General features: G+C 40.1%; 2 protein-coding genes across 3 annotated transcripts; both read left to right on the plus strand.

Annotated features, from left to right (window-relative positions):
* The first annotated feature begins 242 nt into the window (after nt 1-242).
* On the plus strand, nt 243-11,146 carry trim107 (tripartite motif containing 107). The gene is made up of 2 exons (XM_056238322.1): nt 243-433; nt 9,175-11,146. The coding sequence occupies exon 2, from the start codon at nt 9,193-9,195 to the stop codon at nt 10,627-10,629; it is 1,437 nt and encodes a 478-aa protein (XP_056094297.1). The 5' UTR covers nt 243-433; nt 9,175-9,192; the 3' UTR covers nt 10,630-11,146.
* Nucleotides 11,147-11,509: 363 nt separating this feature from the next.
* On the plus strand, nt 11,510-25,400 carry tpra1 (transmembrane protein, adipocyte asscociated 1). Of its 2 annotated transcripts, none has more exons than XM_056238323.1 (12): nt 11,510-11,673; nt 12,487-12,664; nt 14,608-14,740; nt 16,496-16,582; nt 18,214-18,286; nt 18,488-18,567; nt 19,393-19,503; nt 19,596-19,656; nt 19,761-19,863; nt 21,203-21,283; nt 24,412-24,687; nt 24,724-25,400. In XM_056238323.1, exons 2-11 carry the CDS (start codon nt 12,501-12,503, stop codon nt 24,653-24,655), a joined length of 1,137 nt encoding a protein of 378 aa, XP_056094298.1. In that variant the 5' UTR covers nt 11,510-11,673; nt 12,487-12,500; the 3' UTR covers nt 24,656-24,687; nt 24,724-25,400. The 2 variants fall into 2 exon arrangements, with proteins under 2 accessions (XP_056094298.1, XP_056094299.1); XM_056238324.1 differs by having other exon boundaries at nt 24,412-24,672; nt 24,723-25,400.
* The last annotated feature ends 1,454 nt before the right edge of the window (nt 25,401-26,854 follow it).

Raw genomic sequence — 26,854 nt, forward strand, 5'->3', positions numbered from 1 at the left:
TTTGTTTTTATATTGCGTGATAAAACAGTACAACTTCTGTAAACAATTACACTATCATGTAGTATTTTGCTGTTATCTCGTATGTGTGGAGTGAATGCTTCAGTAAACACGGAGCTGCAGGAGAGTTTGATTAAATAAAGGTGTGTGTGGCTGTAAATGCAGATCACATGCGCTCCTTCAACCCTGACGATATACTCTGTTTTATGAACAATAATCTCTATGGGTTACACACACACACACACACACACATACAGTAACACACGAGTGATGATGTAGGCGGTGCGACGGACGGTAACGGCAGGGAAACGAAACTGCACCGAATATTATTATCACTGCAGCGGTTAACGGGCGTTTGACTCGATTTAGACGAAAACATTCGTGTTGTTGGTGACAGTTCGACATGCATCTACATCAAGCTTTGTGCGCGTTCTAGGTAAGACATGCACGCTTCTAATTTATGTTGGAAAATGGCTGAACATAAACAGCTAAAAGCGCCCACGTCTTTGTAAGGATTTCTACTTTTATACTACACGCGATAAACAGCAGCAAGCTTTAGGAAATGAAAGTGAGTGGTGTGGGTTAGTAGTCATATGTTAGAGGAAGGTGTCAAAGTCGAGCCTCGTTCACACACACACACTCTTGTCAGCGGGTTCATGGTGCAGGTTGATGCACTCGCCGCTAGTTTGCGTCGATCCTGACGCTTTATTTTAGCATTTGACTACAAATAACATCCCAGCTAACGTTCTCAGAACTTTGGCTGACGTTCTAAACAGGTTCTTTCCGAGTTATAAACAAACGTTTTTCCTGAAACGTTAATAGAACGTTTGTTCTTGGTTATCTGGTATCAGAATGTTAACATTAAAACGTTGATTTTGAAAGTTTTTTTTTAAACCTTTTGACGTTTGTGTAAATGTTACTCCTTGTTTCAGAACGCTCAGAGAACATTCAAATGTAACATTCCCATATGTTTGCAGAATGATAACATGGAATGTTCTCTTATAATGTTCAAACTGGACGTTTTCGACATTCATAGAGCATTCAGAATTAACGTTTTATTAACTTAATGTCGATGTAAGCTAAATGCTGGATGCTGTTTTATTTGATTTCAACAAAATAGTTATTTATTCAAAGAGATTCTTATCTTCTAATAAAGGCTTAGTTCACCAAAAAATGAAAACTCAGTTTCCATGTCTTAAACTCTGTCATTCCAAACCCGGAAGACTTTCGTTCATCTTCAGAACACAAATAAAGATGCTGGACGACTCAACCTCACGGACAGTTTTTAATGTTTTATCAGACAATAACTACTCAAGATTTTGCTTTTGTATAATTTCCGGGACAATTAGGGCCGGATGTGGGACAACAGCTTAGATTTCGGGATTGTCCTGAATTTTTAGGCAGGACTGGTCACCCTTTGTTACGCAGCACGTTTGAGCTTCAGCAAGAACCAATGAGGTTCATTCTTGTGTTACGCAGCACTTTTGAGCTTCACAAGAACCAATGAGGTCCATTCTTGTGTTATGCAGCACGTTTGAACTTCAGCAAGAACCAATGAGGTTCATTCTTGTGTTACGAAGCACTTTTGAGCTTCGGCAAGAACCAATGAGGTTCATTCTTGTGTTACGCAGCACGTTTGAGCTTCAGCAAGAACCAATGAGGTTTATTCTTGTGTGACGAAGCACTTTTGAGCTTCAGCAAGAACCAATGAGGTTCATTCTTGTGTTACGTAAGCATGTTTGAGCTTCAGCAAGAACCAATGAGGTTCATTCTTGTGTTACGCAGCATGTTTGAGCTTCAGCAAGAACCAGTGAGGTCCATTCTTGTGTTACGAAGCACTTTTGAGCTTCGGCAAGAACCAATGAGGTTCATTCTTGTGTTACGTAAGCATGTTTGAGCTTCAGCAAGAACCAGTGAGGTCCATTCTTGTGTTACGAAGCACTTTTGAGCTTCGGCAAGAACCAATGAGGTTCATTCTTGTGTTACGCAGCATGTTTGAGCTTCAGCAAGAACCAGTGAGGTCCATTCTTGTGTTACGAAGCACTTTTGAGCTTCGGCAAGAACCAATGAGGTTCATTCTTGTGTTACGTAAGCATGTTTGAGCTTCAGCAAGAACCAGTGAGGTCCATTCTTGTGTTACGAAGCACTTTTGAGCTTCGGCAAGAACCAATGAGGTTCATTCTTGTGTTACGCAGCACGTTTGAGCTTCAGCAAGAACCAATGAGGTTTATTCTTATGTTACGCAGCACCTTTGAGCTTCACACGAACCAATGAGGTTCATTCTTGTGTTAGGCAGCACTTTTGAGCTTCAGCAAGAACCAATGAGGTTCATTCTTGTGTGACGAAGCACTTTTGAGCTTCAGCAAGAACCAATGAGGTTCATTCTTGTGTTACGTAAGCATGTTTGAGCTTCAGCAAGAACCAATGAGGTTCATTCTTGTGTTACGCAGCATGTTTGAGCTTCAGCAAGAACCAGTGAGGTCCATTCTTGTGTTACGAAGCACTTTTGAGCTTCAGCAAGAACCAATGAGGTTCATTATTGTGTTACGAAGCACTTTTGAGCTTCAGCAAGAACCAATGAGGTTCATTCTTGTGTGGCGAAGAACTTTTGAGCTTCACACGAACCAATGAGGTTCATTCTTTTGTTATGAAGAACTTTTGAGCTTCAGCAAGAACCAATGAGGTTCATTCTTGTGTTACGAAGCACTTTTGAGCTTCACACGAACCAATGAGGTCCATTCTTGTGTGACGAAGCACTTTTGAGCTTCAGCAAGAACCAATGAGGTTCATTCTTGTGTGACGAAGCACTTTTGAGCTTCAGCAAGAACCAATGAGGTTCATTCTTGTGTTACGCAACACATTTGAGCTTCAGCAAGAACCAATGAGGTTCATTCTTGTGTGACGAAGCACTTTTGAGCTTCACAAGAACCAATGAGGTTCATTCTTATGTTACGCAGCATGTTTGAGCTTCGGCAAGAACCAATGAGGTTCATTCTTGTGTGACGAAGCACTTTTGAGCTTCACACAAACCAATGAGGTTCATTCTTGTTCTGCAGCACTTTTGAGCTTCACAAGAACCAATGAGGTTCATTCTTATGTTACGCAGCACGTTTGAGCTTCGGCAAGAACCAATGAGGTTCATTCTTGTGTGACGAAGCACTTTTGAGCTTCACACGAACCAATGAGGTTCATTCTTGTGTTACGCAGCACGTTTGAGCTTCAGCAAGAACCAATGAGGTCCATTCTTGTGTGACGAAGCACTTTTGAGCTTCACACGAACCAATGAGGTTCATTCTTGTTACGAAGCACTTTTGAGCTTCACTCAAACCAATGAGGTTCATTCTTGTTCCGCAGCACTTTTGAGCTTCACAAGAACCAATGAGGTTCATTCTTGTGTTACGCAACACGTTTGAGCTTCAGCAAGAACCAATGAGGTTCATTCTTGTGTGACGAAGCACTTTTGAGCTTCACAGGAACCAATGAGGTTCATTCTTGTGTTATGCAGCATGTTTGAGCTTCAGCAAGAACCAATGAGGTTCATTCTTGTGTGACGAAGCACTTTTGAGCTTCACACGAACCAATGAGGTTCATTCTTGTTCCGCAGCACTTTTGAGCTTCACAAGAACCAATGAGGTTCTTTCTTTGTTACAAAGCACTTCTGAGCTTCACACTAACCAATGAGGTTCATTCTTGTTACAAAGCACTTTTGAGCTTCACAAGAACCAATGAGGTTCATTCTTGTGTTACGCAACACGTTTGAGCTTCACACGAACCAATGAGGTTCATTCTTGTGTTACGAAGCACTTTTTAGCTTCGGCAAGAACCAATGAGGTTCATTCTTGTGTTACGCAACACGTTTGAGCTTCGGCAAGAACCAATGAGGTTCATTCTTGTGTTACGAAGCACTTTTGAGCTTCACACGAACCAATGAGGTTAATTCTTGTGTTACACAGCACGTTTGAGCTTCAGCAAGAACCAATGAGGTTCATTCTTGTGTGACGAAGCACTTTTGAGCTTCACACGAACCAATGAGGTTCATTCTTGTTACGAAGCACTTTTGAGCTTCACAAGAACCAATGAGGTTAATTCTTGTGTTACGCAACACGTTTGAGCTTCGGCAAGAACCAATGAGGTTCATTCTCGTGTTACGCAGCACGTTTGAGCTTCAGCTAGAACCAATGAGGTTCATTCTTGTGTGACGAAGCACTTTTGAGCTTCACACGAACCAATGAGGTTCATTCTTGTATTACGCAGCACGTTTGAGCTTCACACGAACCAATGAGGTTCATTCTTGTGTGACGCAGCACTTTTGAGCTTCACACGAACCAATGAGGTTCATTCTTGTTACGCAGCACTTTTGAGCTTCAGCAAGAACCAATGAGGTTCATTCTTATGTTACTTAGAACGTTTGAACTTCACAAGAACCAATGAGGTTCATTCTTGTGTGACGAAGCACTTTTGAGCTTCACACGAACCAATGAGGTTCATTCTTGTTACGCAGCACTTTTGAGCTTCACAAGAACCAATGAGGTTCATTCTTATGTTACGCAGCACGTTTGAGCTTCGGCAAGAACCAATGAGGTTCATTCTTGTGTGACGAAGCACTTTTGAGCTTCACACAAACCAATGAGGTTCATTCTTGTTCCGCAGCACTTTTGAGCTTCACAAGAACCAATGAGGTTCATTCTTATGTTACGCAGCACGTTTGAGCTTCGGCAAGAACCAATGAGGTTCATTCTTGTGTGACGAAGCACTTTTGAGCTTCACACGAACCAATGAGGTTCATTCTTGTGTTACGCAACACGTTTGAGCTTCACACGAACCAATGAGGTTCATTCTTGTGTTACGAAGCACTTTTTAGCTTCGGCAAGAACCAATGAGGTTCATTCTTGTGTTACGCAACACGTTTGAGCTTCGGCAAGAACCAATGAGGTTCATTCTTGTGTTACGAAGCACTTTTGAGCTTCACACGAACCAATGAGGTTAATTCTTGTGTTACGCAGCACGTTTGAGCTTCAGCAAGAACCAATGAGGTTCATTCTTGTGTGACGAAGCACTTTTGAGCTTCACACGAACCAATGAGGTTCATTCTTGTTACGAAGCACTTTTGAGCTTCACAAGAACCAATGAGGTTAATTCTTGTGTTACGCAACACGTTTGAGCTTCGGCAAGAACCAATGAGGTTCATTCTTGTGTTACGCAGCACGTTTGAGCTTCAGCAAGAACCAATGAGGTTCATTCTTGTGTGACGAAGCACTTTTGAGCTTCACACGAGCCAATGAGGTTCATTCTTGTATTACGCAGCACGTTTGAGCTTCACACGAACCAATGAGGTTCATTCTTGTGTGACGCAGCACTTTTGAGCTTCACACGAACCAATGAGGTTCATTCTTGTTACGCAGCACTTTTGAGCTTCAGCAAGAACCAATGAGGTTCATTCTTATGTTACGCAGAACGTTTGAACTTCACAAGAACCAATGAGGTTCATTCTTGTGTGACGAAGCACTTTTGAGCTTCACACGAACCAATGAGGTTCATTCTTGTTACGCAGCACTTTTGAGCTTCACAAGAACCAATGAGGTTCATTCTTATGTTACGCAGCACGTTTGAGCTTCGGCAAGAACCAATGAGGTTCATTCTTGTGTGACGAAGCACTTTTGAGCTTCACACAAACCAATGAGGTTCATTCTTGTTCCGCAGCACTTTTGAGCTTCACAAGAACCAATGAGGTTCATTCTTATGTTACGCAGCACGTTTGAGCTTCGGCAAGAACCAATGAGGTTCATTCTTGTGTGACGAAGCACTTTTGAGCTTCACACGAACCAATGAGGTTCATTCTTGTGTTACGCAACACGTTTGAGCTTCACACGAACCAATGAGGTTCATTCTTGTGTTACGAAGCACTTTTTAGCTTCGGCAAGAACCAATGAGGTTCATTCTTGTGTTACGCAACACGTTTGAGCTTCGGCAAGAACCAATGAGGTTCATTCTTGTGTTACGAAGCACTTTTGAGCTTCACACGAACCAATGAGGTTAATTCTTGTGTTACGCAGCACGTTTGAGCTTCAGCAAGAACCAATGAGGTTCATTCTTGTGTGACGAAGCACTTTTGAGCTTCACACGAACCAATGAGGTTCATTCTTGTTACGAAGCACTTTTGAGCTTCACAAGAACCAATGAGGTTAATTCTTGTGTTACGCAACACGTTTGAGCTTCGGCAAGAACCAATGAGGTTCATTCTCGTGTTACGCAGCACGTTTGAGCTTCAGCTAGAACCAATGAGGTTCATTCTTGTGTGACGAAGCACTTTTGAGCTTCACACGAACCAATGAGGTTCATTCTTGTATTACGCAGCACGTTTGAGCTTCACACGAACCAATGAGGTTCATTCTTGTGTGACGCAGCACTTTTGAGCTTCACACGAACCAATGAGGTTCATTCTTGTTACGCAGCACTTTTGAGCTTCAGCAAGAACCAATGAGGTTCATTCTTATGTTACTTAGAACGTTTGAACTTCACAAGAACCAATGAGGTTCATTCTTGTGTGACGAAGCACTTTTGAGCTTCACACGAACCAATGAGGTTCATTCTTGTTACGCAGCACTTTTGAGCTTCACAAGAACCAATGAGGTTCATTCTTATGTTACGCAGCACGTTTGAGCTTCGGCAAGAACCAATGAGGTTCATTCTTGTGTGACGAAGCACTTTTGAGCTTCACACAAACCAATGAGGTTCATTCTTGTTCCGCAGCACTTTTGAGCTTCACAAGAACCAATGAGGTTCATTCTTATGTTACGCAGCACGTTTGAGCTTCGGCAAGAACCAATGAGGTTCATTCTTGTGTGACGAAGCACTTTTGAGCTTCACACGAACCAATGAGGTTCATTCTTGTGTTACGCAACACGTTTGAGCTTCACACGAACCAATGAGGTTCATTCTTGTGTTACGAAGCACTTTTTAGCTTCGGCAAGAACCAATGAGGTTCATTCTTGTGTTACGCAACACGTTTGAGCTTCGGCAAGAACCAATGAGGTTCATTCTTGTGTTACGAAGCACTTTTGAGCTTCACACGAACCAATGAGGTTAATTCTTGTGTTACGCAGCACGTTTGAGCTTCAGCAAGAACCAATGAGGTTCATTCTTGTGTGACGAAGCACTTTTGAGCTTCACACGAACCAATGAGGTTCATTCTTGTTACGAAGCACTTTTGAGCTTCACAAGAACCAATGAGGTTAATTCTTGTGTTACGCAACACGTTTGAGCTTCGGCAAGAACCAATGAGGTTCATTCTTGTGTTACGCAGCACGTTTGAGCTTCAGCAAGAACCAATGAGGTTCATTCTTGTGTGACGAAGCACTTTTGAGCTTCACACGAGCCAATGAGGTTCATTCTTGTATTACGCAGCACGTTTGAGCTTCACACGAACCAATGAGGTTCATTCTTGTGTGACGCAGCACTTTTGAGCTTCACACGAACCAATGAGGTTCATTCTTGTTACGCAGCACTTTTGAGCTTCAGCAAGAACCAATGAGGTTCATTCTTATGTTACGCAGAACGTTTGAACTTCACAAGAACCAATGAGGTTCATTCTTGTGTGACGAAGCACTTTTGAGCTTCACACGAACCAATGAGGTTCATTCTTGTTACGCAGCACTTTTGAGCTTCACAAGAACCAATGAGGTTCATTCTTATGTTACGCAGCACGTTTGAGCTTCGGCAAGAACCAATGAGGTTCATTCTTGTGTGACGAAGCACTTTTGAGCTTCACACAAACCAATGAGGTTCATTCTTGTTCCGCAGCACTTTTGAGCTTCACAAGAACCAATGAGGTTCATTCTTATGTTACGCAGCACGTTTGAGCTTCGGCAAGAACCAATGAGGTTCATTCTTGTGTGACGAAGCACTTTTGAGCTTCACACGAACCAATGAGGTTCATTCTTGTGTTACGCAACACGTTTGAGCTTCACACGAACCAATGAGGTTCATTCTTGTGTTACGAAGCACTTTTTAGCTTCGGCAAGAACCAATGAGGTTCATTCTTGTGTTACGCAACACGTTTGAGCTTCGGCAAGAACCAATGAGGTTCATTCTTGTGTTACGAAGCACTTTTGAGCTTCACACGAACCAATGAGGTTAATTCTTGTGTTACGCAGCACGTTTGAGCTTCAGCAAGAACCAATGAGGTTCATTCTTGTGTGACGAAGCACTTTTGAGCTTCACACGAACCAATGAGGTTCATTCTTGTTACGAAGCACTTTTGAGCTTCACAAGAACCAATGAGGTTAATTCTTGTGTTACGCAACACGTTTGAGCTTCGGCAAGAACCAATGAGGTTCATTCTTGTGTTACGCAGCACGTTTGAGCTTCAGCAAGAACCAATGAGGTTCATTCTTGTGTGACGAAGCACTTTTGAGCTTCACACGAGCCAATGAGGTTCATTCTTGTTACGCAGCACTTTTGAGCTTCAGCAAGAACCAATGAGGTTCATTCTTATGTTACGCAGAACGTTTGAACTTCACAAGAACCAATGAGGTTCATTCTTGTTACGCAGCACTTTTGAGCTTCGGCAAGAACCAATGAGGTCCATTCTTGTTTTACGAAGCAGGTTTGAGCTTCAGCAAGAACTTTATCACGCATCAAGGAGGTTCCGTTGAGCTTCTGTTTATTTTCGCAGATTAATGTTTATATGTGAATAAAAGCCTAAATGAAATCTGTTCATCATAAAAAGTGATCGAGTCTCTTAAAAAAATTTGACTAATCCGCTCAATTCAAATGGATTAGTTTTACGATCTCTTTATGAACTTTTTGAAGCGTCAAAGTGGTAGTTGCGTAGCTGTCAATGGAGGGACAGAAAGCTCTCAGATTTCATCAAAAAGATCTTCATTTGTGTTCTGAAGATGAACGGATGTCTTACGGTTTTTGATTGGAACGACATGAGGGTGAGTAATTAATGACAGAATTTTCATTTTTAGGTGAACCATCACTTTAAAAACTTCTAGGGAAACCTATTTTTCCACATTTATTTCAAAATTACATGATAAAAATATAATACATTGAGAAAGTTCATAAGTGATACTGGAATTTCAGATGTACTTTTATTTTGGAGACAATTTGCCACATATATACTGTATTTGACCATATATGTAACTATACATTTTCTTTGTCTGTATTACATAGTTACCAGAGACAATCATAATGGCAGACTTATATTCAGAGAGCTGTTTGGAGCCAGAGCTCACCTGTCCCATCTGTCTCCATCTCTTCCTCGACCCGGTCACTCTTCCTTGTGCTCACAGTTTCTGCCTGGTTTGCCTTGAAACACCTGATAGGGATAAAACATCTGGATCTGCTCAAGAACTTTGTTGCCCAGTATGTGGACAAGAACATCTCAGCCCAGAGTCCCTGCCGAGAAATGTCAAACTGAAACAAGTAGTTGAGAACTACAAGACCAACAGTGCTTTTGGTGAACTTCAGCCCAGCGCAGAAGACAAGATAACCAATGATGAACCATCTTCAGAAGACAGAACAAACTCTGATGAGTCCACATCAACAGATTGTGGGGAAAACTCTCTTGAGGAGACGGAAGCCGATGGACGGAGGTCTAGATTAAATCCCATTATAACTAGTCTTCAAAAAAAGCTTGCTCTAGTAGATGATCTGGTCAATAAAGAAACGGCTAGAGAAGCTGCAGTCAAAGCGGCACATGCTGATCTGAGGAACGATGTGAGCAACGTTCTGGAGGAGATGGCAGAGCTCCTGGAGACCTACAAAAAGACTGGAATGAAACTTTTGGAGGTTGAACTGAATCCCAGGGAAGACGCTGTTGGGAAAAGAGTGCAAATGCTATCAGATCTCCAAAAGCAACTGAGAACGGCTGAACTTCGGGTCAACGCGTTAATGGACGAGACGGAAGACGCGTGTTTTGGTGACGTCGAGAGCCAAGTTTCCAGCTTGACCGTGGAGCCTCTGTGGGACTTTCCGAGCAATCTGGAATTATCCCGCAATTTGAAAAAAGTCTGTGAGAAAATCGAGCACCAAAACAACCAACTCCGTCTTGGACTTGGATCTGCTCAGAGGGCTTTACGGGTCATTCTCAACCCATCCGAGGTGACATTCAACCTCGACACCATCCATCCCAATTTGGTCCTATCGGAAGACCTTAAAACCATGTCTTTTAGCGTCGCCAAACAGCCGTATCCAACCAGTTCTCAGAGGTTTACCAGTTTTTTCCAAGCTTTGAGCTCCCAGAGCTTCGTCCAAGGAGAGCATCTCTGGACCTTTCAAGCCGATGGTTGTCCATGGGTTCTGGCCGTGTGCTACGATGAACTTCCCCGATCCGGTTCTAGTAGTGGTCTGGAGAGCAGCGCTGGATCCTGGTGCCTCATGTACTGTGATAACCTTCTGAGGGCGTACGAAAAAGGAAAGGACACCCCACTTAGACGTACGCCATCTCTGAAGAGAATGGAGATACACCTCAGCTTCAGCTCTGGCACTTTAGCGTTTTACAGCGTTAGTGACGTGAGTGGGGATAAAACTCATCTGCATACCTTTACAGTGAGCTTTACGCACCCGGTGTATCTGGCCGTGAGGATGATGTCTGGTCAGCCCAAAGCTCACATAACAGTCAACTAGCTATTTCATACACCTTACAATGGACTAGTTATTGCAGATGGCATGTTTAAATCTACAAACTCTACAATCTCATCACCGCACACTGGTACTTATCGATAAAGTTTAGTGCACTGCATTACAGCTGTGTATTGGGAGATTATTTAAATGGCCATTAGAGTAAACCATTTGTTTCTGCACTACTTTCACCGTGTGCAAATATATTTTTTTAATTCATATTTGTCCTTTTCTGATGAAGTTATGATGCAATACGTCATTAATGTTCACCTCTTATGCACTGAATGCATCTTGCTGCACATAAATTGTCACGTGCATTCTGCCTGCAATGTTTAATTTAATCAAAGTTTGGTGTTTCTAGACTCATGTGATTCATTTGAGCATGTGACATTAATACAAGCCTACATTATATTTGCTTGCCAATTACAACAATTCTTCTCATTCTTTTTCTGTTCTTTTAACATGTTTATTAATACCTTTTTCTGTCTACATTTTAATAAACAGTAGTACTACATTTTTCTAATTATTTGCGTATTGTCTTTTTTCGAAACCCCAAAGATTATTAAGTGTTGTATGGGGATCTGTGTCGTCTTTTTAAAGCTATTTATATTGTTATTATCACCACAAAATATTGGTACTGATAAACAATAGATGTGTACGATGACAATTGTTTTTACTTTAATTAATAGGATTTAAACAATATATAACTAGTGCAAATCAAGGTTATATCAACACATTAAACAAAATATTAGGAGTGCAATATAAACTAAAGTAAAATTAAATCAAATAAAACAAAACCGATGTATTGTTTTCCGTGAGTCTTTTATTATGAAATGTCGCATTGATGGCGGCCATCTTTGAAACGACAACGCATTCACGCTGACTTTTATCTTGACAAACGAATCGCGACTGACGCATCAGTTTCGTTCCTCCTGTAAACAACAAACAACCGACACTCCGACTAAGGTTATTATGCCTCAACTAATAACCTATGATCACGTTAATGCTGAAACACACCAGCCTCTGATCTGAGATCATCTTCACTTAAAGGTGAGCTGTGTTTATGTGGTTTATTAGCTGATATATATATCCGTGCAGTGTGTGTGTGTGTGTGTGTGTGTGTGTGTGTGTGTGTGTGTGTGTGTGTGAGAATTGTGTCATATGATACATTCCAATATTAACATGACATTCGTGCAATACACATACGTAAATATTATAGTTCATTGAAGCTTTGAATTTGTATTTGGATCAGTGTGTGTTGTGTTAGACTGTGAGCTGTTATGTAACGTCATGTATCTTTAAAAACACAAACACATTCCAGCGGAGGAACTTTGTTACATTTGAAACATTCCAATCTCTTAGAAATATAACATTTTTTAAAAATACATTGATATTAAATGTCTATTTAAGGAACGATGAACAGCCATGAAATTATCTAAAGTGGGGCAGTGTTGTTTTGGTAATATTTATATACTATTATAGCATTTATGTGTATTTTTAATTAGTGTTTATTTTTATATTTTCCGTTTTTATTTTAGCTTTAGTGATTTTTTTTCTTTTCTTTTTTTGTGATTTTAGTTTTAAAAAGTTTTTTTGTTGTTTTTCCTATTTAGCTTCATTTTTATTTTAGTTTTTAGTGATTTTATTATTTGCCACGGCATTATTCAGAATTTCTGAAAGTACTTTATTTCATTTAAATGTGAAATTACTGTGTTTTCGACATAGTTGTGAATCTGATCTTGTCCATTTTAACATTAATAACTCTTATAAATATATGCTTTACATGCACATAAATGCTTTGCGTGCAATGCTTAACATATGTGTAAGTACGAGTGTAAACTGAGGTAGTTGTGTGTCTTGCAGAGGTGTAATCCAGAATGCTGGAGACCGTGACTGAATCGAGAAGGTTGGTCCATTATGGCAACACCAGTGTGTTTCCCACTGTGGAGAACAGCTCTCAGTTCAACCCTGACCATGAGATCAACATCACCAAACCACACAAGTGTCTGCAGATCCTGTACGACGACATCGGAGAGTCCAGGTAATGTCCTTTCATAAGTCTGTGCACATTTGCAAGTGTGTGTATGGCGTTATGATACATTTGCATTTTTGTCTTTGCTTTGGATTGTCTGTAATTGTCTGAAATCATGTAGTCCTATTTGCATAAAGCATACTTCCTAATTTCTAATCTATTTCTGTGTTGTAAAGTGAAGTGTGTGTGTGTGTGTATGTGTATGTTAAATAAGTGGTGAAGCTGACTAGTTTTCATCTGGGCGCTCTGCCATGTTTGCATGCCTGAAGAATGCAGTTTCTAGGCTCAGTTTTCTCACAGATGCAGATGATCTTGTGTAGGATCTGACAGTAGACGCTTGTGAAGCGTGTGAAATGTGATTTCGGTGTGGAGGCCGTTTGCAACACGACCTTTCAATTCTGCTTTCGTTTCTGTGCCAGGAACGGCTCTATCAAACGGGACTGTCCGCTGTATTTTTATTAAAAGTCCCTTCTGGTTCTGCTGGGACTGTTTTGTCTTCCTTTGAGGATATGTGTGTGTGTGTGTGTGTGTGTGTGTGTGTGTGTGTGTGTGTGTGTGTGTGTGTGTGTGTGTGTGTGTGTGTGTGTGTGTGTGTGTGTGTGTGTGTGTGTGTGTGTGTGTGTGTGTGTGTGTGTGTGTGTGTGTGTGTGTGTGTGTGTGTGTGTGTTAGTGACCGTCTTAAAGAGGCTCTCAGAGACTCCAGATGTTTGGTGCTTTGGTCAAGACAACTTCCTCTCCTTGTTTGTTAAAATCACACATCAGCAAATTAAATAGAAAGAAAAACAGTCGGCCTATTGTTTGGAATTTCCTTTTGTATCCGAGTAATGTTCTTGTAAACTTTAGAGGAGCTTTTAAAGCAGAAATTCTATTTTTTTTTTGTTTTATTTTTTTTAAAGAAAAGTGAGTTTAAAGTGGATCATTTCTTTTTAAAACTACAAATTAATATAGTGCACAAAAATCAACAATATTTTTTTATATGCAACTTTGACTAGATAATATTTTCGTGTTTTGTATTATACACTACTTTGTTTTCACAAGATTTGGGTCGGTAAGATTTATTAAATGTTTTCGAAAGAAAAACTTTTAAAATATTATTTCAAACTCAAAGAGCTGTTTTCTGTTTGAATATATTGTAAAATGTCATTTATTCCTGTGATTTTCTAATATCCTGATTTGCTGTTCAAAGACATTTCTTCTTATTATCAATGTTGATGACAACAGTTTTCAGGATTTTTTGATGAATAGATAGTCCAAAAGAAAAGAGCATTTATTAAAATAGAATCGTTTGTAACATTATAAATGTCTTTACTGTCACTTTTGACCAATTTAATGCATCCTTCCTGAATAAAAGTATTAATTTCTTTTAAAAATAAGGGTTAGGCTGTCCATAGTTCTCTCAAAACAGGTTAATACACAGAATTAGACATTTTGTAATAACACAGGAGATAAATATTAAATGAACAAATAATTCCATTATACCTTTCATTACATACAAGTTTGGTCTGTATATGTTTATTGTAAATTGAGATTTCTTCATCAAATAAAGCTTAAAATTACACTTTGTTGACTGCAGGAACTGTGAATACATATATGATTTTTTACTGATACGGAGAACAAGTTAAAGAGGAAAATTAGTCTGAATCCTAAGAATTATTTTTGACATTTCTATTCAACATTTGTATTAATTTTTATTCAATTATTCAAGGACATCACTTTCATCATGTCCTCTACAGAGATACACACATAATCAAATATTCAGTTACCAGGTGTATATGTGGGTAAATAGGTATTTTCCATCACAGCGTCAAAGTTGAAATTCCTGTTTTTGATGTGTGTGTGTGTGTGTTTGTGTGCTGATTCCTCTAGTCTAAAGGTGTTAAATGAACGCTGTCTTCACACTAGTCAAGCTTCTGTTGGAGACTCGTAACGGTTCGTCTCTGTTTGTCCGTCAGGGTTCGTTACTGGGATCTGATGCTGCTCATCCCGAACGTGGCGTTCCTGGTGTTCCTGGTGTGGAAACTTCCTTCTGCTCGCGCTAAGATCCGCCTGACCTCCAGCCCCATATTCGTGGCGTTTTACATACTGGTAAGCAGCAGAACATCTCGCACGACCCGAAACGGCAATGAGTTCTGTGACTGAATCCTCTAGTACTGATTTTTTAAAGGGATAGTTCACCCAAAAATGAAAAATTTGAAGCAAATGTCATAATTTGCTCATAGGATGACCAGACATCCCGAAAAATTCGGGACAGTCCTGAAATCTAAGCTGTTGTCCCAAATCCGGCCCTATTTGTCCCGAAAATTATACTAAAGCAAAATCTTGAGATAGTTATTGTCTGATTAAACATTTAAAACTGTCCGTGGAGGTCGAGTCGTCCGCCGGCTGCTCATTGGCTGCCGCATCTTTTTTGTTTCTTTTTTTGAAGTTCTACAAAAATACCGTAGGTGTGAATTTAGATATGCATTGATAAGCTAATTTTCATTCAAAATATGAATGGCTAAGAAAGGTCTGATTTACGCACTGTTACAACAGTCATTGTTTTGTTTTTCTTCACAATGACATGTGAGTTCATGATTTTAATGTTGTTTTTTTGTGGCAGACTAAAGACTAGTGACAGACTGTTGATCTTTGAATAAAAATATGTTTGGTTCAGGTTTGAAATTCATTATCTTTTATTATAGGCTATGTAGAATAATATCATAGTAGGCCACCCGTCCCCGTTCCCGTCCCGAATTTCAGCCAATCTCATCTGGTCACCCTATTTGCTCACCCTCACGTTGTTCCAAACCTGTATGAATTTCCGTCTTCTGTTGAACACAAAAGAAGATATTTTGAAGAATATCAGTGACCAGACAGTTGATGGACACCATAGTAGGAAAAACAATTATATGGAAGTCAATGGCTCCTTTTTTTTTTTTTTTTTTTTTTTTTTGCCAACATTCTTCAAAATATCTTCTTTTTTTACCAACATTCTTCAAAATATCTTCTTTTTTTACCAACATACTTCAAAATATCTTCTTTTTTTACCAACATTCTTCAAAATATCTTCTTTTTTTACCAACATTCTTCAAAATATCTTCTTTTTTTACCAACATACTTCAAAATATCTTCTTTTTTTACCAACATTCTTCAAAATATCTTCTTTTTTTACCAACATTCTTCAAAATATCTTCTTGTTTACCAACATTCGGTAACGCTTCCTTTTACAGGACAGTACTTACGTGTACTTACAGTGTACTTACCTAGAAAGTACTGGCTAATATAAGGTAAGTACATGGGTTAGGGGTAGGTTCAGGGTTAGTACCTAGTTATTATTACCCAGTAATTGTAATTACTATAATAAGTACATAGTATGTACATGGGTAACAGGACTGCAAAAGGAAGCGTTACCCAACATTCTTCAAAATATCTTCTTTTTTTACCAACATTCTTCAAAATTTTACCAACATTCTTAAAAAATATCTTCTTTTTTTACCAACATTCTTCAAAATATCTTCTTTTTACCAACATACTTCAAAAATATCTTCTTTTTTACCAACATACTTCAAAAATATCTTCTTTTTTACCAACATTCTTCAAAATATCTTATTTTGTGTTCAACAGAAGAAAGAATCTCATAAAGGTTTGGAAACACATGAGAGAGAGTGAATGGTGACAGAATTTTCTTTATTTGGGTGAACTATCCCTTTAAATCATGTGTGTTGTTGAGAAGTTTTCACCTGCTGCTCCATAAAACGTGTGAGAAAAGTTGATGAGTGTGTGTTTTCTGTCTCTCCGCACCTGTGTTGTGGGTTTGAGTGTTGTGCTCGTGGTCACGGGTGTTTCTCTCGTGTTGTTCAGGTGTTTGTGGTGGCGGCTGTAGGAATCACACGTGCAATAGTCTCCATGACCGTCAGCGCATCCATCGCCGCCACACTCATAGACAAGGTGAACATGCACAGCTGTCTTAATGTGGACTTCATATTGAGTTCGGTCAATCTGTAATTATTTACGGTACTGCATACATCCTTAAAGGAGTAGTTCACTTTTTAAAACACTTTTGCTGATAATTTACTCACCCCCATGTCATCCAAGATGTCCATGTCTTTCTTTCTTCAGTCGAAAAGAAATTAATGTTTTTGATGAAAACATTCCAGGATTTTTCTCCATATAATGGACTTCAATGGTAGCCAAACGGTTCAAGGTCTAAATGACCATTTCAGTGCAGCTTCAAAGGGCTTTAAACGATACCAGACGATGAATAAGGGTCTTATCTAGAGAAACGATCGGTCATTTCAAAAATAAATAAAAAAGTTAAAGTTTTATAGGCACAAATGCTCGTCTTGCGAACTCTCCTGTTCGTACTCGTTCAACGAGTCAATGACTCGAAAAAAGATTTGTTCGTTTTGATGAACGAGTCAATTACTCAAAAAAAGATTTGTTCATTTTGATGAACGAGTACGAACAGGAGAGTTCGCAAGGCGAGCATTTGTGCCTATAAAACTTTAACTTTTTTATTTATTTTTGAAATGACCGATCGTTTCTCTAGATAAGACCCTTATTCATCGTCTGGTATCGTTTAAAGCCCTTTGAAGCTGCACTGAAATGGTCATTTGGACCTTGAACCGTTTGGCTACCATTGAAGTCCATTATATGGAGAAAAATCCTGGAATGTTTTCATCAAAAACATTAATTTCTTTTCGACTGAAGAAAGAAAGACATGGATATCTTGGATGACATGGGGGTGAGTAAATTATCAGCAAAAGTTTTTTAAAAAGTGAACTACTCCTTTAAGAAGCAATTTGTGGACATGAAAATAAGTTTTGGGGGCGAATAATTTTTATCTAAGCTATGCTGTTGTGATTTCATTACATTCTGTTTTACAGGTTTAATGTATTTGACACACTACCATTCAAAAGTTTGGGGGTCCGAAAGATTATTTATACAGTGAGAAAGTAATACTTTTATTCAGCAAGAAACATTAAATTGATAGAAAGTGTCTGTAAAGACATTTATAATGTTACAAAAGAATTTCTTATAAATGCTGTTCTTTTGAACTTTCTATTCATTAGAGAATCCTGAAAAAAAAATGTATCACGGTTTCCACAGAAATATGAAGCAGAAAAACTGTTCTCAACATTGATAATAATCATAAATGTTTATTGAGCACCAAATCATCATATTAGAGTGATTTCTGAAGGATCATGTGACACTGAAGACTGGAGTAATGATGCTGAAAATTCAGCTTTGATCACAGGAATTAATTACACTTTACTGTATATTCACATAGAAAACAGTTATTTTAAATATTAATAATGATTAGACTGTATAATTATATGGTGACAAGTGATTGAAGGGACAGAAAGTTGAGTTGAAACAGAAAGTTATTACATTATAATGATGGATTATAAAACAAACATTCATTTCTTTAGAATACTGTGACTAATGAATGTTTCACAATCAGAGCCGGAACATGAATAAAGAGAGTAAATGTTTGGATTTAATGTATTTGGTTTGATGATGCTGTAGTGAACTGAATTGTGATGTGTTTCCGTGTGTGTGTGTGTGTGTGTTTGCAGGTGCTTTGGGAAATCACAAGGTTCTTTTTATTGGCTACTGAGCTCAGCGTCATCATCCTCGGATTGGCTTTTGGTGCGTTCCTGCTGTATTCTGGGATCTCTCATCTGTTTCTTATAAAAATCTACTTTTTTAAAGTGGCTGACTGTGATTTAAAGACATTTCCATGTTTTGTATTGTAACTTATTGTGCTGTGAGAGCATATTAAAATAGTGAATTTTTTTGTATGTGCTGCACTTCCTGTTAAAGTGACATGTTTTATGATTGTTTGTTCAGGCCATCTGGAGAGTAAGTCCAGCATCAAGCGTGTGTTGGCCATCACTGCGGTCCTGTCTCTGGCGTACTCCATCACACAGGTGTGTTATTGAGACATTTACTGCACCAAAAACCCTTTAGTGAACGTGAACGTATCCTTAAAGTGCCCCTATTATGCTTTTTCGGATATGACCTTACATGTAGTGTGTAATAAAGCTGTTTGTGAAAGTAAAAGCTCTGCAAAATTTAAGTGCAGATAAATTGAATTTTTGTCTACTAAAAGAAAGAAGTGATTCTGAACTGAAACGAGTCGTCAGTAATTCCAGTCTCACTTCCTAATTTGCATAATGCCAGCCTCTGGTCTTGATTGGCTGAACAGCTTCTCTTAGCCCCACCATCAATCACTGTAGTGTATCTGAGACTGGGAGAGTTTGGTTCGTGTTGTTCATGTCGAGAAGACGCTGTTTTCTGCTGACAAAGCAAATCCACTTTGATGAGATTGACACGGTAAAACCCACGTCATCGTTACTGTTCGTATCACTGTGATCAAGAGCTGAGATTCAGATATGATAATGAGCGTTTGCTTTCTGACCAATCAGAGCAGAGCAGCTCTCAGAGAGGCGGGGTTTAGAGAGACTGAATCTTCAATCGAAGCGTTTCAGACACTGAGAGAAAAGAGCTGATGCTGCAGTGGAGATTATGAGAAAATTAGTGGTTTTTGAACTTGGATGAATGTAAACCTGTTGTAGGAGACTCTAAAACACATTTAGGAGACTTTAAAATAGCATAATCAGGGCACTTTAACCCATTGTCATCTGTTCATCATGAGTTGGACGTTACTTCAGTAATGACTCTGTTACGCTGTGGTAAATTCACTGTAAATCATGCGGGTTATTGCTTTAATACAACATCTCTCGCTTTCTCAGGGGACTCTGGAGATTCGTTTCCCAGACAAACATCTCTCCGCCAAAGACTTCAACATCTACGGCCACGGCGGGCGGCACTTCTGGTTGGCCAGCTCCTGTTTCTTCTTCCTGGTACCTAATTAAGTTATTTTCCTTTCTTTTGAATCCTTTCTGAGTTTATATAATCAATAATTTATGTCATTCTGCGTTACAATCTGTTTTAGGTGTATTCCTTAATAGTCATTCTACCTAAAACTCCAATCAGAGAGAGAATCTCATTACCATGTGAGTAAAGGCCTCTGGTCACGTGTGTTCAGTGTTTGTCGTGCGGGAAAGGCGAATCATTCAGATGATGATGATGATGGTGTGGATGTATTTGTCGTTCTCAGCTAAGAGGGGTTTTTACGTGTACGCTGCGATCCTGTCCGTGTTGAATCTGGTCCAGGGTTTGGGAAGCGCGCTGCTCTGCGCTGACATCATCGAAGGCCTGTGGTGAGAGTTCATGTCTTTCTGTCAAACCTGTTCTCTATTTACTTTTTAGCACCCCAGTTAATACAAAGCTGTGAATTTAACTTATGCGCAAAATTAAAATTTTGCATAAAACATTTGTAAATAAAGCAGAGTTTCCATCCCATGTGTTCAAGAGAACAAAGTCATCACTTCCTGGGAAATTAGTGCAAATTATCATTAATAAAACTTATTAATGTTTCTGCAATCTTTCTCTTTTTCCCTCCATCATAAACGAGTGTGTGTCGAGCGTCAGACGAAACACAGTAAACGCTGTCGTGTTCTCTGGCGTTCGGATGCTGGTGTCCGGGAACACACTCGTGTGTGTGTGTGTGTGTGTGAGACGCTTCTGGAGGGAATTAAACCCAATCATTCTGATCACACACTTCCACTCCGGCGTTTCAGAAACACCAAACCAACATTAGAGACGCTGCGACGCCATTGGTCCGCTGGTTACTCCAGTTATCCAATCACAGCTGACGCTGAGGGAAAGTCACATGAGTTTATTTGTGCATCGAGGGATTTATTCAGTAAATGTGTTTCCATCGAGGTTTCTTCTTATCGGATAAAAAAATATTATTTTGTGCATTTTTAGAATTTATGCGCATCTTGGTGTTTCATCCAATTTTTTTTTTAATGCGATATCCCAAGTCACATAAAGATAGGTATTTTAAATTGGTATTTTAAAATGTATATTTCACAGTGTACTTGAAATAGTTAATTTTGCATACATCAAATTTCCTATGTTTAAATCTGGAATATTTGGCACTATGTCTTGCTCTCTAGATTTGAAAAATACATCTGAGTGAAGCCTCTTCTAATTTAATATAAAATCATTATTTTGTTAATATTATACTATCAGCATAATGAGTGAAAAGTTTGAGGAATGAACATGAATCTAAGAATGCCTTTGGTTTGTCTGATGATTTGAGAAAGCGGCAAAGATAGTAGAAATATTGACACTTAAAGTGCCCCAATTATGCTATTTTAAAGCTTCCTATTGTTGTTTAGACCTCCTAACACAGGTTTACATGCATCAAATGTTCAAAAACACTTTAATTTCCTCATAATCTCCACTGCAGCATCAGCTCTTTTCTCACAGTGTCTGAAACGCTTCCATTGAAGAGTCAGTCTCTCTAAACCCTGAATATCTGTAAAAGCATAATAGGAGAACTTATGGATTTAATATCGTTATATTATTTTTATATAATATAATGTTTTACCTTTTACGAATTGCTAAATATGTATGTCTGTCTATAACCTGATTCCTGATGAAAACAGCCTCTGTATTATGTGTAGTGACTGTGTCTCTGTGTGTTTGCAGCTGTGTGGACGCGACCACATTCCTGTACTTTTCCGTCTTTGCTCCTCTGATCTACGTGACGTTCCTCAAAGGATTCTTCGGGTATGTAGATCCTGCTTTGATTGATTCTGTCACAGGATATTACACGTCCATTCGCCCCCTGGACAGACTCATTCCTGTCATATTACCGCGCTTTAGTTCTGAATGCAGAACTGAGTAACTGTAGATGTATTTAGAGATGAGGTGAATCGGCTTCTGTGGTTTTCAACTTCCTTAAAATGCCATAGGATTATATTTTTTAATATAGCAACAACAGTCATTGAACTGGGGAAGTTATGAGTTGAGAATGTTTCTATATGCCAAATCAAACCTTGTATTTTAAAAGAGCACGAGTTTTGTGATTGTGGTGTTCCAGGTAAAAAATGACCAGTCTACTATAAATCTCTGGTTATGCTACATTATCACCAAATATTTGATTCATTCTTTTTGTCAACTAGTTTTCAGAACAGGTTTTATATTTATGTTTGAAACTGACTGATTGTAGGCCTCATTGATCTGAGCTTACATTGGTCAAAAATGACATTGAAAATGAACGAATAAGAAACGTTTAGTGTTCAGGAGCAAGTTCATCATGCTCTCGTATTTACATGTGTGTTTGCAACGATAAAGGCCTTGGACCTGTGCATGTGTGGATACATACTTACCACTCACGCACGCATTCACACACACATACAAACTCACTCACACGCACGCACTCACACAAATACACACTTGCACGCCCTCAAATGCATACACACTCACTCACCACTCACACACACACTTGCACTCACGCACGCACGAACTCACACGAATACACACTTGCACGCACTCGCATGCATACACACTCACGCACTCAAACACATGCATACGCACACTCACACATTCACACTCACGGACACGCTCACACTCATGCACACCCTCACACACTCTCAAGCACACGCATGCAGGCACACACACGCATACAAACACATTCACACTCACTCACGCACTCGTTCACGCACACTCACTCGCGGACACACACCGCACACACACGCACGCAGGCACACACACGCATCCACACACTCACACTTACGCACACACTCATTCACGCTCACTCACTCACACACCGCACACACTCGCACTCGAGCACACGCACGCAGGCACACACACGCATACACACACTCACGCATTCACACTTATGCACACACTCATTCACGCTCACTCACTCTCACACGCACACACACCGCGCACACACTCACTCTCGAGCACACGCAAGCAGGCACACACACGCATACAAACACATTCACACTCACTCACGCACTCGTTCACGCACACTCACTCACGGACACACACCGCACACACTCATTCACACTCACTCACACACCGCACACACTCACACTCGAGCACACGCACGCAGGCACACACACGCATCCACACACTCACACTTATGCACACACTCATTCACACTCACTCACACACCGCACACACTCACACTCGAGCACACGCACGCAGGCACACACACGCATACAAACACATTCACACTCACTCACGCACTCGTTCACGCACACTCACTCGCGGACACACACCGCACACACACGCACGCAGGCACACACACGCATCCACACACTCACACTTACGCACACACTCATTCACGCTCACTCACTCACACACCGCACACACTCACACTCGAGCACACGCACGCAGGCACACACACGCATACACACACTCACGCATTCACACTTATGCACACACTCATTCACGCTCACTCACTCTCACTCGCACACACACCGCGCACACACTCACTCTCGAGCACACGCAAGCAGGCACACACACGCATACAAACACATTCACACTCACTCACGCACTCGTTCACGCACACTCACTCACGGACACACACCGCACACACTCATTCACACTCACTCACTCACATACCGCACACACTCACACTCGAGCACACGCACGCAGGCACACACACGCATACACACACTCACACATTCACACTTATGCACACACTCATTCACGCTCACTCACTCACACACCGCACACACTCACACTCGAGCACACGCACGCAGGCACACACACGCATACACACACTCACACATTCACACTTATGCACACACTCATTCACGCTCACTCACTCTCACACGCACACACACCGCGCACACACTCACTCTCGAGCACACGCAAGCAGGCACACACACGCATACAAACACATTCACACTCACTCACGCACTCGTTCACGCACACTCACTCACGGACACACACCGCACACACTCATTCACACTCACTCACACACCGCACACACTCACACTCGAGCACACGCACGCAGGCACACACACGCATCCACACACTCACACTTATGCACACACTCATTCACGCTCACTCACTCACACACCGCACACACTCACACTCGAGCACACGCACGCAGGCACACACACGCATACACACACTCACACATTCACACTTATGCACACACTCATTCACGCTCACTCACTCTCACACGCACACACACCGCGCACACACTCACTCTCGAGCACACGCAAGCAGGCACACACACGCATACAAACACATTCACACTCACTCACGCACTCGTTCACGCACACTCACTCACGGACACACACCGCACACACTCATTCACACTCACTCACACACCGCACACACTCACACTCGAGCACACGCACGCAGGCACACACACGCATCCACACACTCACACTTATGCACACACTCATTCACGCTCACTCACTCATACACCGCACACACTCACACTCGAGCACACGCACGCAGGCACACACACGCATACACACACTCACACATTCACACTTATGCACACACTCATTCACGCTCACTCACTCTCACACGCACACACACCGCGCACACACTCACTCTCGAGCACACGCAAGCAGGCACACACATCCATACACACACTCACACTTATGCACACACTCATTCACGCACACTCACTCACGCACACACTCATTCACGCACACTCACTCACGCACACACTCATTCATGCACACTCACACAACAAAAACAAACAACTTGAAAAAAAGATTGAATCCAGTATTTGGTGAATATGTAGCATAACGAGCGATTTACAAGTAATTTTTAAAAGCCTGCTCATACATATAAGGGTATGAGGGGAATCCATTTAAGGGATATACGAGATGACGGCTGTTTTTCTGTGTGTAACGAACTTCCTTATTTCTCTCCAGTTCCGAGCCCAAAATCCTCTTCTCGTACAAGTCCCAGATCGACGAGCCGGAGGACTCAGACGTGCACCTGCCCAACACCTCGTCCTCGGGCCTGAGCCGCAGAGACCTGGACCACGGCTCGTACTCCAGCACGCAGATCGACGGCTCCGGCGCGTACCTGGACGACGTGGTGTCGGGCCCGTTCGGGGGAGCGCACAGCATCAACAGCATCGACAGCGACCGCTGGAGAGCCCTGAACGCATGACCTCTGACCTCCGGGACATTTGACCTGCTGCGGTTCAGTGCGTCATGTGAATTACAAATGGTTCTCAGTCAGTGCTGTTATTTAAACATATGTATTCCATGAATCCAACATTCCTTGTGTAACAACAGTGCTCTTAATTTTACATCTGTGTACTCAAAGCGAGTTTATTGGACTTTGTGAAGTGCATAACCTAATATATTTCTTCAGAAATGCTTTATGATCTTATCTCTAGGTGAGTTCAGACTGGATTAGCTAGATGTGCTACTGATGCCAACAAAGCATCTGCTCAGTTTTTGATGTTTCTTTTCTACCATTAGGGTTGTTTTGCACTGAAAGTCATTCATTTTGGTGCATGTTGTAATTTAAAGGCCTAAAATCTACCTTGACTTTGTTCATATGCTTTATATGCTGGGCGTTCATCTGTTTCTCAGTGCTATATCATAGTGTTTTCTTTTGATTTTTATTTATTTTAGTGATATGTTGAATTTCGTTTTAGCCTGTCATTAGATTTGGCCTCAGTTCTTAAGTTAAAGCTTAAATTGTGAGCTTGACCTTTGACCTTCTGTCTAACTGATAGTGAAAATTGAACTGGCTCGAGTCTGATTTATTATAACATCATTCCATGTGGGAGAAAAACTTGACAAAAAAGGACCGTACTGAGAAAGCATTTGACCCGCTTTATTTTATTTGATAAAAGTACTGCAACGTAACTATTTCTTGGTGCACAAAAAAACAAAAACAAAAACGCCAGCGTTTTTTTGGGGGGGAAAACACTATAATCATCTTCCATTAAATTTGGTCTGAGTAAAATGCTTGCTTCTTATTGCTTATTTCTTTTAATATGATTTGAGCATGAAGAAGAATGTATCTATTTAGAGATGTGTTTTGGATGCTCTGCTTTGGTGTGTTTTTTTTTTTTTTTACCACATCAGTAGAATTTAAGTAAATCAAATTAATTTTGCAGTTGTAATTTTTGCACTGCAATTCCACTGTAAGATAACTAATATTATCTGAAATTCAGTTCAAATTGTCATTTGCTCTTAAACTTCGCTCTGCCTGTTTATTTCATCTTCTGATTTTGTAGCCCACTAGTATAAGCATATCTCAAATATATTTTATAATTTAATCTTTTCTGAAATGCTCTCTAGCTGTACATTAGATGTATTTTAATCAGATGAACACTGAAGTCCAGCAAAAATACTTGAATGTCACAGTATTGTAACGTCTTGAATACTGAGCTTCACAGAGGACCGACCGAGGACTTTTATTTTGGAACATACTTTACAATGACGTGCTTTTCATAAGCAGGAACCATAGACATTATAAATATTATGTCTATGAGCAGGAACTATCAGATGCGAATAACGTTTTATTTTCAGATTATACCATTAATAAAAAAACGTTCAGACGTTTCGTCTACATTTTGACATTCCAGATGAATAAAGCAGTTACCATTCTGTGATCTGTGCCTTTATTTTTATGTCATTATATCGAAAATGCTTCACACACTGTCATCACGTGATGTCTATCAACTTCCCGACTCTTATTTATTTATTGCACGTTTCATTTAAGTGCTGTGTGAAGGAAATAAAGATATCAAAATGAATATGTCAATAAAATTTACCGTACGAAATAAAAACAGAAAATCTTGATAGGTAAAAGATACATTTAATGTAATAAAGAAACAATAAGAGCAAAAAGAAAGGAAAAAGTCTAAGCTTATTATTATTATTATTGGTGGAACATTACATTATAATAAAAATAAATGGCGAAATAAAGTGCATTTCTCACATTTTCTTTTTTCTGTAAATTTCTGTTTAATATAATATTTCACTACAATAATTTAAAAGGATAGTTCATGAAAATTCTGTCATTAATCACTCATGCCGTGCCAAATCCATAACGCGTAAGATCTTCGGAGCACAAATGAAGATATTTTTAATGAAATCTGAGAGAGAGAGCACACAATTTACTACTTTATTTACAAAATATGAATCTCTAACATTCAGGAGAGCACCACTACAAATGTGTGTTGTGTTGACGCGAGAGATGTTGCGTGAACGTGCTTTGGAGATTAATATTTTATAGGAGCGTGGTCAATTGTGTTATTTATTTATTTATTTGCACAAACATGGCACTCCATCGCCTTATAAAATTGAGGTTTAACCACTGGAGTCACATGGATTACTTTAATGTCTT

The sequence above is a fragment of the Rhinichthys klamathensis genome, unplaced genomic scaffold (genome assembly GCF_029890125.1).
Source record: "Rhinichthys klamathensis goyatoka isolate OS25496 unplaced genomic scaffold, OSU_Roscu_1.1 h1tg000518l_1, whole genome shotgun sequence".
Taxonomy (NCBI): domain Eukaryota; kingdom Metazoa; phylum Chordata; class Actinopteri; order Cypriniformes; family Leuciscidae; genus Rhinichthys; species Rhinichthys klamathensis.

Bases quoted from the DNA above. Each gene is read 5' to 3' on its own strand.
- trim107 (XM_056238322.1), top strand. From the start codon at position 9,193: ATGGCAGACTTATATTCAGAGAGCTGTTTGGAGCCAGAGCTCACCTGT.
- tpra1 (XM_056238323.1), top strand. From the start codon at position 12,501: ATGCTGGAGACCGTGACTGAATCGAGAAGGTTGGTCCATTATGGCAAC. The intron at 14,741-16,495 runs GTAAGCAGCAGA...CGTGTTGTTCAG, and splicing joins TCGTGGCGTTTTACATACTG to GTGTTTGTGGTGGCGGCTGT. The intron at 19,864-21,202 runs GTGAGAGTTCAT...GTGTGTTTGCAG, and splicing joins GACATCATCGAAGGCCTGTG to CTGTGTGGACGCGACCACAT.